The sequence below is a fragment of the Ranitomeya variabilis genome, chromosome 3 (assembly GCF_051348905.1).
Source record: "Ranitomeya variabilis isolate aRanVar5 chromosome 3, aRanVar5.hap1, whole genome shotgun sequence".
In the NCBI taxonomy this organism is placed as follows: Eukaryota; Metazoa; Chordata; class Amphibia; order Anura; family Dendrobatidae; genus Ranitomeya; species Ranitomeya variabilis.
The window spans coordinates 506,705,527-506,723,242 of record NC_135234.1 but is presented as its reverse complement, the minus strand read 5'-3'; the positions used below and the strand labels follow the sequence as shown (position 1 = coordinate 506,723,242).

Genomic DNA, 17,716 nt, shown 5'->3' with positions numbered 1-17,716 from the left:
TCCCCCTCCCCACCACTGCCAGACCTAATACATCCAGACTATAAGATGCACCCCCCATTTTCCTCCACATTTTTGGAGGAAAAAAGTGCATCTTATAGCCCGAAAACTACGGTACTCTGAGGTCACAAGTATGTAGCTTATTACTTATACATGAGTCAGTATGTCTTGGCATTTATATCAAATTTAACTACTGTAGACGTCAGTCACAATATATTCTTTTATGATTGGATGCATAACAGGCGTTATCAAAGAACATTCTACTAACATATTTCATGACTATATTCTCTTCCTTTCCTACGAAATGTTAGGCCAGGTTCACATTAGCGTTCGGGGGCTTTGCGGAGGGCTGCATATGTCCTCTACTAAGCCCCGCCTACATCCACATACTTCTGCATGCGTCCTGCATACCTATCTTTAACATTGGGTATGCATGACATGTCGATGTATGAGGATGTATGTGGATGCGATGTTTAGACGTGCCCGCCATCCGCACAAAATGCAACTTGTGTTCCCGTGCGTTTGGTGGGCGCATCAAAACGATGCTTTTGCATACATCTGCATACATCCGCATGTCCTGCCTACCCAATGTTAAAGATAGGTATGCAGGACGCATGCAGAAGTATGCGGGAGTAGGCAGGGCTTAGCGGAGGAGGTGCGCAGCCCTAAGCAAAGCCCCCAAACGCTAATGTGAACTTAGTCTAACCTTGTAAACCTGCACACAATTTCAAATATATATTAAAGAGGGATAATAAAATCATTAGCATGCCTTACCAACATGAATCATATGTTGGGCTTGAATACCTTCTACATGTTAAATATTGTAAATCTTTTGAGAAAGTTTCCATAAAGTATCAAGAGCATGAAGGTGACCAAAGTCAAGGTTTTATATCAACGATTGAAATTAGTATTCTTCCTCACCACATTCAGTAGTCCCATCGGAGCTTACATTCAAACCCCCCACAAAACGGGTTGCAGGCATATGCACCTCTAGGGCTATGGAACATAATGGTGCAGGCGGAATCACCTTGGGCTGTACTGGAGGCGGACACTCAAACACAGGCTACTACGTCTAGAGGTTCACCTCCATTATTCATATATGCCCAAGAATTATGCACACGTTAACTCAGTCTGCACCATTATAGTCAACATCCCTGACGGTGCATACATCCAAATCCAGTTTTAAGGTAGGTTCGAACGTAAGCTTCGACAGGACTATTGACCATGGCGAAAAATTAAGCGTGAAACAGGTCTAAGGAATTCAAAGCGTAACTATGGTTTTAATTTTTACTGCATAAAACAATAGTACACATGAAAACTTTGCAATTTCTCTTTTTTGGAGAAGTTTGTTTATTTCACTTCCTGGATTGATCTCTCATTCACAAATCATTGGTGAAATCTGTATTCCGTGATGATCAATTTCCCCATTGTTGAGATAGGAAAAAAAACGTGCTTTTGAAATTCTATGGAGAAAGGAGTAGGGGGGAAACAAGGCCATTATGCTGCAAGTTCTCCTGAAATGACCGTTATAAGCACCAACTGCCATCTCTTAGTTCAGTAATCGGAAAATCTGTAATGAGCCATGACCGAAGACAAATTTTCCCTGTGAAATGAGGATTTTGAGAATGAATGACCTGTCTAAAATTAGAAAAAGGCAAATTCCTCTATTAAGATATATTACAGAGTTTCCTATCTTCACGTGTACTACTGATTTAAAAAAGAATGAAACAACACTTAATCTTTAAGCATTTACAACTGAATAATAATGTATCAAATTATGTATAGAATTGATTAGACATGACTGAATTGATTCAAGAAGAAATTAGTGAATTTGAACTCTTTCTTTCTCCTGTATAGTGTAAGATGTTATGGTCAGTGTGGTCCTCTTTCTCTTTCTCTCTTCTGTAGATTGTAAGCTCTTATGATCATTGGGGTCCTCTCTTTGTCTTTCCTGTATAGTGTAAGCTGTCATGGTCAGTTTGGTTGTCTCTCCCTTTCTCTCTCCTGTAGAGTGTAAGCTCTCATGATCATCAGGGTCGTCACTCCTCTTTCTCGGGTAGAGTGTATGCTCTTATGGTCAGTGTGGTCCTCTTTCTCTTTCTCTTGCCTGTAGAGTGCAAGCTCTTATGATCAGCGAGATCCTCTCTTTCTTCCTCCTGAATAGTGTAAGGTGTTATGGTCAGTGTGGTCATCTCTCTCTCCTGTAGAGTTTAAGCTGTCATGATCAGTGTGGTCATCTCTCCCTGTCTCTCTCCTGTAGAGTATAAGCTGTTATGGTCAGCGGGGTCCACTCTATCTTTCTCTATCCGGTATAGTGTAAGCTGTTATAGTTAGTGCCGTCATCTCTCTCTCCTGTAGAGTGCAAGCTCATTTTGTCAGCGTGGTCCTCTCTCTTTCTTTCTCCTGTATAGTGTAAGCTGTTATAGTCAGTGTGGACATCTGTCTCTCTCTCTCTCCTATAGAGTGCAAGCTCTTTTCGTCAGCCGGGTCTTCTCTCTTTCTTTCTCCTGTAGAGTGTAAGCTGTTATAGTCAGTGCAGACATCTGTCTCTCTCTCTCTCCTGTAGAGTGCAAGCTCTTTTTGTCAGCGTGGTCCTCTCTCTTTCTTTCTCCTGTATAGTGTAAGTTGTTATGGTCAGTGTGGTCATCTCTCTCTCCTGTAGAGTGTAACCTCTTTTTGTCAGCGTGGTCCTCTCCCTTTCTTTCTCCTGTATAGTGTAAGTTGTTATGGTCAGTGTGGTCATCTCTCTCTCCTGTAGAGTGCAAGCTCTTTTTGTCAGCGTGGTCCTCTCTCTTTCTTTCTCCTGTATAGTGTAAGTTGTTATGGTCAGTGTGGTCATCTCTCTCTCCTGTAGAGTGCAAGCTCTTTTTGTCAGTGTGGTCATCTCTCTTTCTTTCTCCTGTATAGTGTAAGCTGTTATAGTCAGTGCCGTCATCTCTCTCTCCTGTAGAGTGCAAGCTCTTTTTGTCAGTGTGGTCCTCTCTCTTTCTTTCTCCTGTATAGTGTAAGTTGTTATGGTCAGTGTGGTCATCTCTCTCTCCTGTAGAGTGTAACCTCTTTTTGTCAGCGTGGTCCTCTCCCTTTCTTTCTCCTGTATAGTGTAAGCTGTTATAGTCAGTGCCGTCATCTCTCTCTCCTGTAGAGTGCAAGCTCTTTTTGTCAGTGTGGTCCTCTCCCTTTCTTTTTCCTGTATAGTGTAAGCTGTTATAGGCAGTGCGGACATCTGTCTCTCTCTCTCTGCTATAGAGTGCAAGCTCTTTTCGTCAGCCGGGTCTTCTCTCTTTCTTTCTCCTGTATAGTGTAAGTTGTTATGGTCAGTAGGGTTGTCTCTCCCTCTCTCCTGTGGTGTGTAAGCTCTTATGGTCAACTAGTTCTCTCTCCTCTCCTTCACATATATTTTCCTGACAATTACAAGCTTTCCAGTATTGAAATTCTTGTGAATTTATTCACCGCAAATCAATTTTTTGTGGATATTTCAGTCAAGTCGGCGAATTCGAATTTCAAATGATTCGCTCATCTCTAGAATTGATTATACATGACAAAAATTATGAACACATATTCACATTATGTTGATATATTGCAAAGATGGGGATGTCTGTGATACTGCCTGAATAATAATAATATGTCATGACATGGCATTTCAATAAATGGCATTTCAACAAACAAATTATGTATAACATCTTGGCTAATCATGTGAACAGTGTAACTGAAATGAGCCCTCTTGAATCACATGGTTGGGTGGTTCATTGAAATGACATTTAACTTCTACAGTAATAAATGGCAAACACATTACTTGGTCTGCTGTGGTTCTGTATTACAAGGTGATGTAAAATCACTAAGTCTAAAATTACGATTTCATTGTAATTATCACATATAAATCTAAGCTTTATATTGAGGCTATGTCAGTAGTTCAGTAGATCATTGATGTAATCATCTAATGGCCTACAATGGGTTGTACTTAAACATATTCATATTGCTTCCTTTTAATTAACATTTACAGTGAATCTCTAATTATAAATGGTAGAACACACTCTCAACGTTCTGACCATGCATTATTATTTTATATTATTTTTTAGAAATAATGGATCAGTTTGCTGTTTATTGCATTAAATGGCAGGAGCCGAGGACAAAACTAGTTAGAAATTCTACTTACCTGGGCATAATGTGCAAATTGAAAATGAGACAGGACACAAATATTTTTTTGATGAAAGTAAAAGATGACTTGACTGCACAGTCCATCTCCAGTATTAAACTGAGATAAAGATGAGTGGATTGCCGTGTATGTAGATGCGAATGATGTTCTCTACGGCCACTCTAAAGCTGAAAGACAAAATATTTTAGAAAATAAATGATGCATTTTTTTTACATTCAGACTTTATGCAGTTTATTAAGCAATGCATCTGAATTCCATATTTATATGTTTTGATATTATATCACATGATCAAATGTTTTCTTATATGAGGAATGGTTTGGAAAAGTTATAGCGAGTAATGGCACTATATAAACGAGTAAAATTTTTAGTTTTATGGAAAGCTGAAACACAATTAATACCGTCACTAAATTAAATAACATTGTTCTTTATTCCAATATGACCTGTCCCGCCAGTATTTGGTGTCCACTGAGGTAGCATTGAACTTTGATCCATTACTCTGACAAATATGCATATTGTCTCTTCAGGGAGAAAGAGGACTAGAACTTCAGTGCCACCTATTGGAAGTAACAATCCTAAAAGTCAATATCGACCCCTTAAAGAGTCTTACCATATAAGGCTGGTTTCACACTTGCGTTTTGATCTGCAGCATTTAAAAAAAAAACGCATGTGGTGAAAAAACGCATGTAAACGCGTGCAAACGCTGCGTTTTTTAGACGCATGCAGAAAAAAAACACGGCGTTTTGCCGCGTTTACATGCGTTTTTTCCTGCATTTGCATTTTTTAAACGCATGCTGAGAAGTGTGTGACAGCTGCCAATCATCAAAATCAACTAGAAACCCCACTATAAACAGAAATAGCTAGGGTTAGGGTTAGGGTTAGGATCCCTAGTAACTCTAGGGTTCCTAACCCTAACCCTAACCCTAGGGATCCTAACCCTAACCCTAACCCTAAGGGTTAGGATCCTAACCCTAACCCTAAGGGTTAGGGTTAGGATCCCTAGGGTTAGGGTTAGGATCCCTAGTAACCCTAGGGATCCTAACCCTAACCCTAACCCTAGGGATCCTAACCCTAACCCTAAGGGTTAGGATCCTAACCCTAACCCTAAGGGTTAGGATCCCTAGGGTTAGGGTTAGGATCCCTAGTAACCCTAGAGATCCTAACACTAACCCTAACCCTAGGGATCCTAACCCTAACCCTAACCCTAACCCTAGGGATCCTAACCCTAACCCTAAGGGTTAGGATCCTAACCCTAACGGTTAGGGTTAGGATCCCTAGTGTTAGGGTTAGGGTTAGGGTTAGGATCCCTAGGGTTACTAGGGATCCTAACCTTAGGGTTAGGGTTAGGGTTAGGATCCCTAGTAACCCTAGGGTTAGGGTTAGGGTTTTCTTGTTTTTTCTTGTGTTTAGGGTTAGGGTTAGGGTTAAGGTTTTCTTGTTTTTTCTTGTGTTTTCTTGTGTTTTTCTATAAAAACGCATGCGTTTTTAATGCAAACAAACGCATGTGCTTAAAAACGCATGCGTTTACATAGACAGCAATACATTTTTTTGCCGCGAATAAACGCATGCGTTTTTTTGCGGCAAAAAACCGCCGCTAGAAATTACTACAGGTTGCATTTCTGCAACTAAACGCACTCGTCAAAAAACACATGCGTTGCCGAAAAGGCGTCAAAACGCATGCTAAAAAATGCATGCGTTTTTAATGTTAAGTATAGAAAAAAAATGCATGCGTTTTTTTAGCGCTAAAACGCTGCAGATCAAAACGCAAGTGTGAAACCAGCCTAACTTGGGATAAAAGCTAAATCTGAGTCTGTATTTGCAGACATGTGTTTTTGACTGTTACCCCTTGTCATTGCAAAGCACAAGATCTGATTTGGCTGTATTAAAGGCCTCTGGCTGGGTCTTAAGGGTTAACATCTCTCCTGGTAGAGAGTGACATGCCCCGCATGTCAGTGTAAGGAGACTTATAGACCATACAATGAAATTAAATATGCAAATTGCTTCATTAATTTGCATATTTAATTTCTGACAGGTACAAACACTCTACAAGATCTATTCACTAAGATAGTGCTGAGCCCTGGGCCATTGCTATAAGCTATAAAATAAGCTGCTATACAAATGTCAAGGATTTGGAGATATTCACTAGTATAATCGTGAACACTGACCATTTTTCTGACAGGTGCGCTTACCTGCAGTACTGAGCAATGACCATCACTCTGACATGTTTGCACACTTACTTGCAGGCTATACACTAATAACAAGTAATCACTAATATAGTCCTAAACACTGACCACTACCCTGACAGATGCACTTACCTTCAGATGGTACAGTAATAACAGGTAACAACAGGTACACTTACCTGCAGGTTATACAACTAATAGGAGGTAATCACTAGTGTAGCACTCAACACCGACCATTATACTGACAGGTACACTCACCGGCAGTACTGAGCAATGAGCATTACTCTGACATGCTTGTACACTTACCTTATACAGGTAATAACAAGTAATCAGTAGTAGTGTAATCCTTAACACTACTCTGACAGGTTTACGCACCTGCAGGTTATACTGTAATAACAAGTACACTCATCCACAGGTGGTACAGTAATAACAGGTGCACTTGCTTGCAGGTGATACAGTAATAACATGTACACTTACCTGCAGGCAGTACAGTAATAACAGGTACACTCACCTACAGGCAGTACAGTAATAACAGGTACACTTACCTGCAGGCGGTAAAGTAATAACATGTACACTTACCTGCAGGCGGTAAAGTAATAACAGGTACACTCACCTACAGGCAGTACAGTAATAACAGGTACACTTACCTGCAGGCGGTAAAGTAATAACAGGTACACTCACACACAGGCAGTACAGTAATAGGTACCCCTACCTGCAGGTGGTACAGTAATAACAGGTGCACTTAACTTCAGGTGGTACAGTAAAAACAGATACACTCACCTACAGGCAGTACAGTAATAACAGGTACATTTACCTGCAGGTGGTACAGAAATAAGAAGTACACTTAGCTGCAGGCAGGGGCGTAACTACCGCGGTCGCAGGGGTCGCAATTGCGACGGGGCCCGCAGTGCTTAGGGGCCCACCCAGTCCAGCAGACTGGGCGGGCTCCTAAGAACTCTAAGCTACAAAATGGGCCGCCGGCCCTTTAAATAATTCTTCCTTACAGGCCCTGCTGCGCGTGCACTCGCGATCACGGGTGGGACTGCACTTGACCCGCAGCAGAGCCCCTCCACCGCAGAGAGCCGCACACCACTACTATAGCTGCCACTGCTCTGTGCGCACAGGACCTGTGATGAGGTCACAGGAGGGGAGGAGTTGGAGTCACATGATCAAGGGCTTCCGTGTAGTGCAGGACAGTAGTGCAGTGCTGTTTGTCATCATGCTGGAGGAGGGTAAGCTTTTGTGTGAGGTCAGGAGGGGTTTGGGTGGATGTAGCAGAGCAGTGTGTGTATGAGGTGTACGGAGCGGAGCCGGGTGTGTATGAGGTGTACGGAGCGGAGCCGTGTGTGTATGAGGTGTATGGAGCGGAGCCGGGTGTGCATGAGGTGTACGGAGCAGAGCCGGGTGTGCATGAGGTGTACGGAGCAGAGCCGGGTGTGCATGAGGTGTACGGAGCGGAGCCGGGTGTGTATGAGGTGTACGGAGCAGAGCCGGGTGTGTATGAGGTGTACGGAGCGGAGCCGGGTGTGTATGAGGTGTACGGAGCAGAGCTGGGTGTGCATGAGGTGTACGGAGCAGAGCCGGGTGTGCATGAGGTGTACGGAGCGGAGCCGGGTGTGTATGAGGTGTACGGAGCAGAGCCGGGTGTGTATGAGGTGTACGGAGCAGAGCCGGGTGTGCATGAGGTGTACGGAGCAGAGCCGGGTGTGCATGAGGTGTACGGAGCAGAGCCGGGTGTGTATGAGGTGTACGGAGCAGAGCCGTGTGTGTACGAGGTGTACGGAGCAGAGCCGTGTGTGTACGAGGTGTACGGAGCGGAGCCGTGTGTGTACGAGGTGTACGGAGCGGAGCCGGGGGTGTACGAGGTGTACGGAGCGGAGCCGGGGGTGTACGGAGCGGAGCCGGGTGTGTACGAGGTGTACGGAGCGGAGCCGTGTGTGTACGAGGTGTACGGAGCGGAGCCGTGTGTGTACGAGGTGTACGGAGCGGAGCCGTGTGTGTACGAGGTGTACGGAGCGGAGCCGTGTGTGTACGAGGTGTACGGAGCGGAGCCGTGTGTGTACGAGGTGTACGGAGCGGAGTCGGGGGTGTACGGAGCGGAGTCGGGTGTGTACGAGGTGTCGCATCTCTGCTTCAGGAAAATGGCCGCCGCGATCTCCATCTAGGCACGCGCGGCATCCTGCGGCCATTTTCCTGAAGCCGCGGCCAGCAGAGCGCCGCTTCTGCGCACGCGCGGCCAAAGGAAGATGGCCGCCCCCACCGATCACCAATGAAATGTCGCACATCACGCTATTTTCATTCCCCTGTGCAGTGGATTCGGGACCTTGGGCATGCGCACACCACTACGCCACCAACGGAAAACTAAGCAAGATCTGGGGGAAGACACCACGCCCATCTGACCAGACCAGCCTGATTGACAGGCGAAAACGACTACTTTGGTAACGTATTTCGGCAGCATAGGTGGGGAATCGGGGTCCACAAAATACACTATTGCAATGCACAGCTCAGGCCCTATTTAACAGTATTTTTATCTCATACGGAAAAAACGGGGTGACAGGTTCCCTTTAAGAGAAAGCCAAAATAACCCCGGGACAGAAGGCGAGAGCAGGGGGGAGGTGCGGGACAGAGCCGCTTTAGGCTAGTTTCACACTAGCGTTAACTGCAATACGCCGCAAATGCGTCATTTTGCCGAAAATACGCATCCAGCAAAAGTTCTTGCTGGATACGTTTTTTCGTCATAGACTAACATTAGCGACGCATTTGCGACGCATTGCCAAACGTCGCGTCCGTTTTGCGACGCTTGGGCGTGTGGTAGTGGACCGTCGGGAGAAAAAAACCTTACATGTAACGTTTTTTGCTCCCGACGGTCCACTTTTTCCGACCGCGCATGCGCGGCCGGAACTCCGCCCCCACCTCCCCGCACTTCCCCGCACCTCACAATGGGGCAGCGGATGCGTGGGAAAAATGCATCCGCTGCCCCCGTTGTGCGGCGGAGACCACACTAGCGTCGGGAACGTCGGCCCGACGCACAGCGACGGGTTGTTCCCGACGCTAGTGTGAAACTAGCCTTAGTCAGGAGAAGCTGAGGAGCTGCAGCCGGTTTACATCAGCCACCCCTGTACCAGAGAGGAGATTGTGAGTTGTGTATATGAGCTGGTATCTCTGGTGTGTGTGTGTGTGTGTGTGGTATCTGTAGTGTGTGTGTGATAACTGTAGTATGTGTGTGATATCTGTAGTATGATGTGTGTGTGTGTGATATCTGTAGTGTGTGTATGTGTGTGTGTGTGTGATATCTGTAGTGTGTGTATGTGTGTGTGTGTGATATCTGTAGTGTGTGTATGTGTGTGTGTGTGTGTGATATCTGTAGTGTGTGTGTGTGTGTTATCTGTAGTGTGTGTGTGTGTGTGTGTGATATCTGTAGTATGATGTGTGTGTGTGTGTGATATCTGTAGTATGTCTGTGTGTGTGTGTGATATCTGTAGTGTGTGTGTGTGTGATAACTGTAGTATGTGTGTGATATCTGTAATATGATGTGTGTGTGATATCTGTAGTATGATGTGTGTGTGTGATATCTGTAGTGTGTGTGTGATATCTGTAGTATGTGTGTGTGTGAGGCAGCGGCGTAACTACTACGGTCGCAGCTGCAAGCGGCTCTGGCAGGTCAGGGGGCCGTGAGTCCCCTTGAGCCTGTCTCCCTTATGCTTGTGTCCCCATGTGCCAGTCTCCCTTGCCCATTAGTCCCTGTGTGTCCCCATGTGCCTGTCTCCCTTGTCCCCTTATGCTTGTGTCCCTTGTCCCCGTGTGCCAGTCTCCCTTGCCCATTAGTCCCTGTGTGTCCCCTTGAGCCTGTCTCCCTTATGCTTGTGTCCCCGTGTGCCAGTCTCCCTTGCCCATTAGTCCCTGTGTGTCCCCATGTGCCTGTCTCCTATGTCCCCTTGTGCTTCTGTCAGTCTCCTTTGTCCCCTTGTGCTTGTGTCAGTCTCCTTTGCCCACTAGTCCCTGTGTGTCAGTCTCCCTTTCCCACTTGTCCCTGTGTGTCCCCTTGTGCTTGTATCCCTTGTCCCCTTGTGTCAGTCTCTTGCTCACTAGTCCCTATGTGTCCCCTTGTGCCTGTCTCCCTTGTCCCCTTGTGCTTGTCCCTTGTCCCCGTGTGTCAGTCTCCATTGCCCACTAGTCCCCTTGTATCAGTCTCCCTTGCCCACTATTCCCCGTGTGTCAGTCTCCCTTGCCCACTAGTCCGTGTCCCCGTGTGCCAGTCTCTCTTGTCCACTAGTCCCCGTGTGCCCTTTGTGTCAGTCTCCCTTGCCCACTTGTGTCAGTCTCCCTTGCCCACTAGACCCCTTGTATCCTTCTCCCCTGCCTCCTAGCCCCCATGTGTCCCCTAGTGCCTGTCTTCCTTGCCCCCTTGTTCCCTCTCCTCTGCCCCCTCGTCACCATTTGCTCGTGTCTTTGTCACTGCCCCTGTATGGAGGGGCTGCATTATACTATGAGGGGGGCTGCATTGTATTCTATGGGGCTTACATTGAATTTTATGGCGGGGGGGGCCCCATTTGGAAGTTCGCACCGGGGCCCATAACTTTGTAGTTACGCCACTGGCTGCAGGTGGTACAGTAATAGAAGGTACACTCACCTACAGTAAGTACAGTAATAGGTACACTTACCTGGAGGTGGTACAGTAAAAACAGATGCACACACCTGCAGGCGGTACAGTAATAACAGGTACCCTCACCTACAGGTGGTACAGTAAAAACAGGTGCACTTACTTGCAGGTGATACAGTAATAACAGGTGCACTCACGTGCAGGCGGTACTGTAATAGCAGATACACTCACATACAGGCAGTGCAATAATAAAAGGTACACTTACCTGCAGGTGGTACAGTAATAAGAGGAACACTTAGCTGCAAGTGGTACAGTAATAGGAGGTACACTTACCTACAGGCAGTACAGTAATAACAGGTACACACACCTGTAAGCGGTACAGTAATAAAAGGAGCACTTATGAGAAGGCAGTACAGTAATAACATGTACACTTACTGCAAGTGGTACAGCAATAAAAGGTACATTTACCTGCAGGCGGTACAGTAATAACAAATGCACATACCTGCAGGCGGTACAGTAATAAAAGGTGCACTTACGTGCAGGCAGTACAGTAATAACATGTACACTTACCCGCAGGTGGTACAGTAATAACAGGTGCACTTACCTGCAGGCAGTACAGTAATAACAGGTGCACTTACCTGTAGGCGGTACAGTAATAACAGGTACACTTACCTGCAGGCAGTACAGTAATAACAGGTGCACTTACCTGCAGGTGGTAAAGTAATAAGAGGTGCACTTACCTGCAGGTGGTAAAGTAATAAGAGGTACACTTACCTGCAGGCAGTACAGTAATAACAGGTGCACTTACCTGCAGGTGGTACAGTAATAACAGGTGCACTTACCTGTAGGCGGTACAGTAATAACAGGTGCACTTACCTGCAGGTGGTAAAGTAATAAGAGGTGCACTTACCTGCAGGTGGTAAAGTAATAAGAGGTACACTTACCTGCAGGCAGTACAGTAATAACAGGTGCACTTACCTGCAGGCAGTACAGTAATAACAGGTGCACTTACCTGCAGGTGGTAAAGTAATAAGAGGTGCACTTACCTGCAGGTGGTAAAGTAATAAGAGGTACACTTACCTGCAGGCAGTACAGTAATAACAGGTGCACTTACCTGCAGGTGGTACAGTAATAACAGGTGCACTTACCTGCAGGCAGTACAGTAATAACAGGTGCACTTACCTGCAGGCAGTACAGTAATAACAGGTGCACTTACCTGCAGGTGGTAAAGTAATAAGAGGTACACTTACCTGCAGGCAGTACAGTAATAACAGGTGCACTTACCTGCAGGTGGTACAGTAATAACAGGTGCACTTACCTGTAGGCGGTACAGTAATAACAGGTACACTTACCTGCAGGTGGTAAAGTAATAAGAGGTACACTTACCTGCAGGCAGTACAGTAATAACAGGTGCACTTACCTGCAGGCAGTACAGTAATAACAGGTGCACTTACCTGCAGGTGGTAAAGTAATAAGAGGTACACTTACCTGCAGGCAGTACAGTAATAACAGGTGCACTTACCTGCAGGTGGTACAGTAATAACAGGTGCACTTACCTGTAGGCGGTACAGTAATAACAGGTACACTTACCTGCAGGCAGTACAGTAATAACAGGTGCACTTACCTGCAGGTGGTAAAGTAATAAGAGGTACACTTACCTGCAGGCAGTACAGTAATAACAGGTGCACTTACCTGCAGGCAGTACAGTAATAACAGGTGCACTTACCTGCAGGCAGTACAGTAATAACAGGTGCACTTACCTGCAGGTGGTAAAGTAATAAGAGGTACACTTACCTGCAGGCAGTACAGTAATAACAGGTGCACTTACCTGCAGGCAGTACAGTAATAACAGGTACACTCGCCTACAGGCGGTACAGTTATAACAGGTGCACTTACCTGCAGGCGGTACAGTAATAACAGTTGAACTTACCTGAGGGAATACAGTAATAACAGGTGCACTTACCTTCATGCCGCACTGTAAAAATGGTACAGTAACCTGCAGGTGGTACAGTAATAACAGGTACACTTACCTGCAGTTTATACTGTAATAATAGGTGCACTTACCTGCAGGCGGTACAGTAATAACAGGTACTCTCACCTACAGGCGGTACAGCAATAGCACGTACACTTACTTGCAGGCAGTACAGTAATAACAGGTACACTCACCTGCAGTGCTGAACACTGACACAAGTACCCTCATATGTTTGGACACTTTACCTGCAGGGTATACAATTGTCAGTGGCTGTCTACTATTGGTGTCCTGAACCCTAACCAATTGCTATAACACACTGTACACACTAGCACTGTACACACTAGCACTGTACACACTAGCACTGTACACACAGTACTGTACACAGTAGCACTGTACACACTAGCACTGAACACACTAGCACTGTACAAACTAGCACTGTACACACTAGCACTGCACACAGTACTGTACACACTAGCACTGTACACACTGGCACTGTACACACTAGCACTGTACACACCAGCACTGTACACACAGTACTGTACACACTAGCACTGTACACACTAGCACTGTACACACCAGCACTGTACACACAGTACTGTACACACTAGCACTGTACACACTAGCACTGTACACACTAGCACTGTACACACTGTACTGTACACACTAGCACTGTACACACAGTACTGTACACACTAGCACTGCACACACTAGCACTGTACACACCAGCAGTGTACACACAGTACTGTACACACTAGCACTGTACACACTAGCACTGTACACACTAGCACTGTACAAAGTACTGTACACACTAGCACTGTACACACTAGCACTGTATACACAGTACTGTACACACTAGCACTGTACACACTAGCACTGTACACACAGTACTGTACACACTAGCACTGTACACACTAGCACTGTACACACATGCTCTGTACACAGTACTGTACACACTAGCACTGTACAAACCAGCACTGCACACACTAGCACTGTACACACTAGCACTGTACACACTAGAACTATACACTATACTGTACACACTAGCACTGTACACACAGTACTGTACACACTAGCACTGTACACACTAGCACTGCACACACTAGCACTGTACACACAAGCACTGTACACACCAGCACTGTACACACTAGCACTGTACACACAGTACTGTACACACAAGCACTGTACACACCAGCACTGTACACACAGTACTGTACACACTAGCACTGTACACGCTAGCACTGTACACACTAGCACTGTACACACAAAGTACTGTACACACTAGCACTGTACACACAGTACTGTACACACTAGCACTGTACACACTAGCACTGTACACACTAGCACTGCACACAGTACTGTACACACTAGCACTGTACACACCAGCACTGTACACACCAGCACTGTACACATAGTACTGTACACACTAGCACTGTACACACTAGCACTGTACACACAGTACTGTACACACTAGCACTGTACACACAGTACTGTACACACTAGCACTGTACACACTAGCACTGTACACAGTACTGTACACACTAGCACTGTACACACCAGCACTGTACACACTAGCACTGAACACACTAGCACTGTACACACTAGCACTGTACACACTAGCACTGCACACAGTACTATACACATTAGCACTGTACACACTAGCACTGTACACACTAGCACTGCACACACTAGCACTGTACACACAGTACTGTACACACTAGCACTGTACACACTAGCACTGTACACGCCATCACTGTACACAGTACTGTACACACTAGCACTGTACACACTAGCACTGCACACAGTACTGTATACACTAGCACTGTACACACTAGCACTGTACACACTAGCACTGTACACACTAGCACCTTACACACTAGCACTGTACACACCAGCACTGTACACACTAGCACTGTACACACTAGCACTGTACACACTAGCACTGTACACACTAGCACTGCACACAGTACTGTACACACTAGCACTGTACACACTAGCACTGTACACACAGTACTGTACACACAGCACTCTACACACTAGCACTGTACACACTAGCACTGAACACACTAGCACTGTACACACTAGCACTGCACACAGTACTGTACACATTAGCACTGTACACACTAGCACTGTACACACAGTACTGTACACACTAGCACTGCACACACTAGCACTGCACACACTAGCACTGTACACACTAGCACCTTACACACTAGCACTGTACACACCAGCACTGTACACACTAGCACTGTACACACTAGCACTGTACACACTAGCACTGCACACAGTACTGCACACACTAGCACTGTACACACAGTACTGTACACACAGCACTCTACACACTAGCACTCTACACACTAGCACTGTACACACAGCACTGTACACACTAGCACTGTACACACTAGCACTGCACACAGTACTGTACACACTAGCACTGTACACACAGTACTGTACACACAGCACTCTACACACTAGCACTCTACACACTAGCACTGTACACACAGCACTGTACACACTAGCACTGTACACACTAGCACTGTACACACTAGCACTGTACACACAGTACTGTACACACTAGCACTGCACACACTAGCACTGCACACACTAGCACTGTACACACTAGCACCTTACACACTAGCACTGTACACACCAGCACTGTACACACTAGCACTGTACACACTAGCACTGTACACACTAGCACTGCACACAGTACTGCACACACTAGCACTGTACACACAGTACTGTACACACAGCACTCTACACACTAGCACTCTACACACTAGCACTGTACACACAGCACTGTACACACTAGCACTGTACACACTAGCACTGCACACAGTACTGTACACACTAGCACTGTACACACAGTACTGTACACACAGCACTCTACACACTAGCACTCTACACACTAGCACTGTACACACAGCACTCTACACACTAGCACTCTACACACTAGCACTGTACACACAGCACTGTACACACTAGCACTGTACACACTAGCACTGCACACAGTACTGTACACACTAGCACTGTACACACAGTACTGTACACACAGCACTCTACACACTAGCACTCTACACACTAGCACTGTACACACAGCACTGTACACACTAGCACTGTACACACCAGCACTGCACACACTAGCACTGTACACAGTACTGCACACACTAGCACTGTACACACAGTACTGTACACACTAGCACTGTACACAGCACTGTACACACCAGCACTGTACACACCAGCACTGTACACACTAGCACTGTACACACCAGCACTGCACACACTAGCACTGTACACAGTACTGTAAGCTTTCCATTAAGGGTAGTACTGAACCTGAACCTTGGCAGGTGAAACCCCTTCATCTAGAATGTGCCTCAGTGCATGGAGCTGCTCCTTGTTAGTGCTGGACCTTCCACCCTCCCTGTGACCTGTACAATTAGCCGCATGTAGCTCCTGCTGGCTGTTCACATTTTTCCGTTTTTGGGACAGAGCAGCGGCTTATTCAATCTACTATATCACAAAAAACCTGCACCAAATCCCGAAATCGTCCGTCAGTCAGTGAGCACAGAAGTGGTACATCGTCCTGTGCCAGCAGTGCTATTCCAGCGTCCTCCATTCATCGCAGTGTTCTCCTCGGAATGAGGGGGGCTGCAGCTTCTGCCACACAAAGGTCAGCAGCAGACTGACGGCTCCCACATGTAACCATGCAGACCCCCAGACTCTGAGGACCACGCTTGTCCTTTTGCACGGCTCCCAGCTGGTGTGCTGCTGACACTTGTTCTGAGCACTGTTGCTCTTACACCATGTCTGCCAATCAGTCGGGCACTTACTATCGTCTCCCAGCCATTAGCTAGCATGTCTTTGTGCAGTGCTGCAGGGAGAGCTCCTGCTGCTTCTTCCTTCTTGTCCTCAGCCTGGTCCCTCAGCAGGTACTTAGCGCAGACATGACAATCTAGGTGATCCTTCTACTCCTGCAGACAGCAGTCATTGGTACTGCATGCACTGCAAGTGCCCAGATGGCAATAACGGCTAGGACTTACCTTGTCAGCTCGGATGGCGGTGGTACTGGGGCCTGAGGTGATGTCAGATGGTCTTCAGCTGCCAGCCTTCACATCACCTCATGCTCTGGCTCACCCTTGGCTGTGGTCCCTCAGTGGAAGAGGTGCTAGGCGAGCTGGCGGCTGCTGGTGGCCCCTCACAGTCCTGTTATTGCTCAGCTCCTCCCTCAGGGATGAACAGCTTCCCAGTATTAATGAACAAGTGTTCTGGCTAGGATCTAGAGCTCCTCTGCTTTCCCTCTGCCCTTGTCCTCTCGGAGTCTCTGGACTCTACACTCACAGGAACTGGTCAGGAACTGGTGGGATCTCTGGAGAGAAGCCATCCTGCCTCATAATGAGGTCTCCTGAGAAAGCCACAAGTTCAGAGCCTGAAGGGTCCACCACCACATTGCAGGCAGCAGCACTTCACCAGCTCAGGCATGGAGCACAAGTGCCAGGGTCTCCTGCGAAGGGAATGTCATGTGTCCCCCATCCCTGGCTGCAGGATGCTGGTCAGTGCTCAGTGCATGGTCACACTGGACAATGAGAGACCTTCCATGGTGTGCATAGGATATTAGCTGTCTGCTCCTCTGTCATCACACCCTGTGTCCTATGTGTCATACAGCTGCCACATTGGGAGAGTGCTGCTCATTTCCTTAAGAGAATCATTGTCCCTGTACCGGATTTATAGCTGGTCCTGGGCTGCATTTGTGAAACAAGCTGCTCTACTGGATACGTATAGATGGCTCCCAGCATGTGCTCAGCATGAAGCCCAGCACTGGA

General features: G+C 46.5%; 2 protein-coding genes across 2 annotated transcripts in view; one reads left to right on the top strand and one right to left on the bottom strand.

The window, feature by feature from the left end:
• Positions 1-17,324, bottom strand: part of GABRA5 (gamma-aminobutyric acid type A receptor subunit alpha5) — a 413,237-nt gene extending 395,913 nt beyond the window's left edge. Inside the window, exons 1-2 of the mRNA XM_077296876.1 lie at positions 16,937-17,324; positions 4,151-4,317 (exon numbers count right to left, since the gene is read on the bottom strand). Of these exons, the coding sequence (XP_077152991.1) occupies positions 4,151-4,236 (86 nt within the window). The 5' untranslated portion in view covers positions 4,237-4,317; positions 16,937-17,324. The remainder of the gene's footprint in view (positions 1-4,150; positions 4,318-16,936) is intronic.
• Positions 1-17,716, top strand: part of GABRB3 (gamma-aminobutyric acid type A receptor subunit beta3) — an 820,257-nt gene that overhangs the window by 286,467 nt on the left and 516,074 nt on the right. The window lies entirely within an intron of this gene.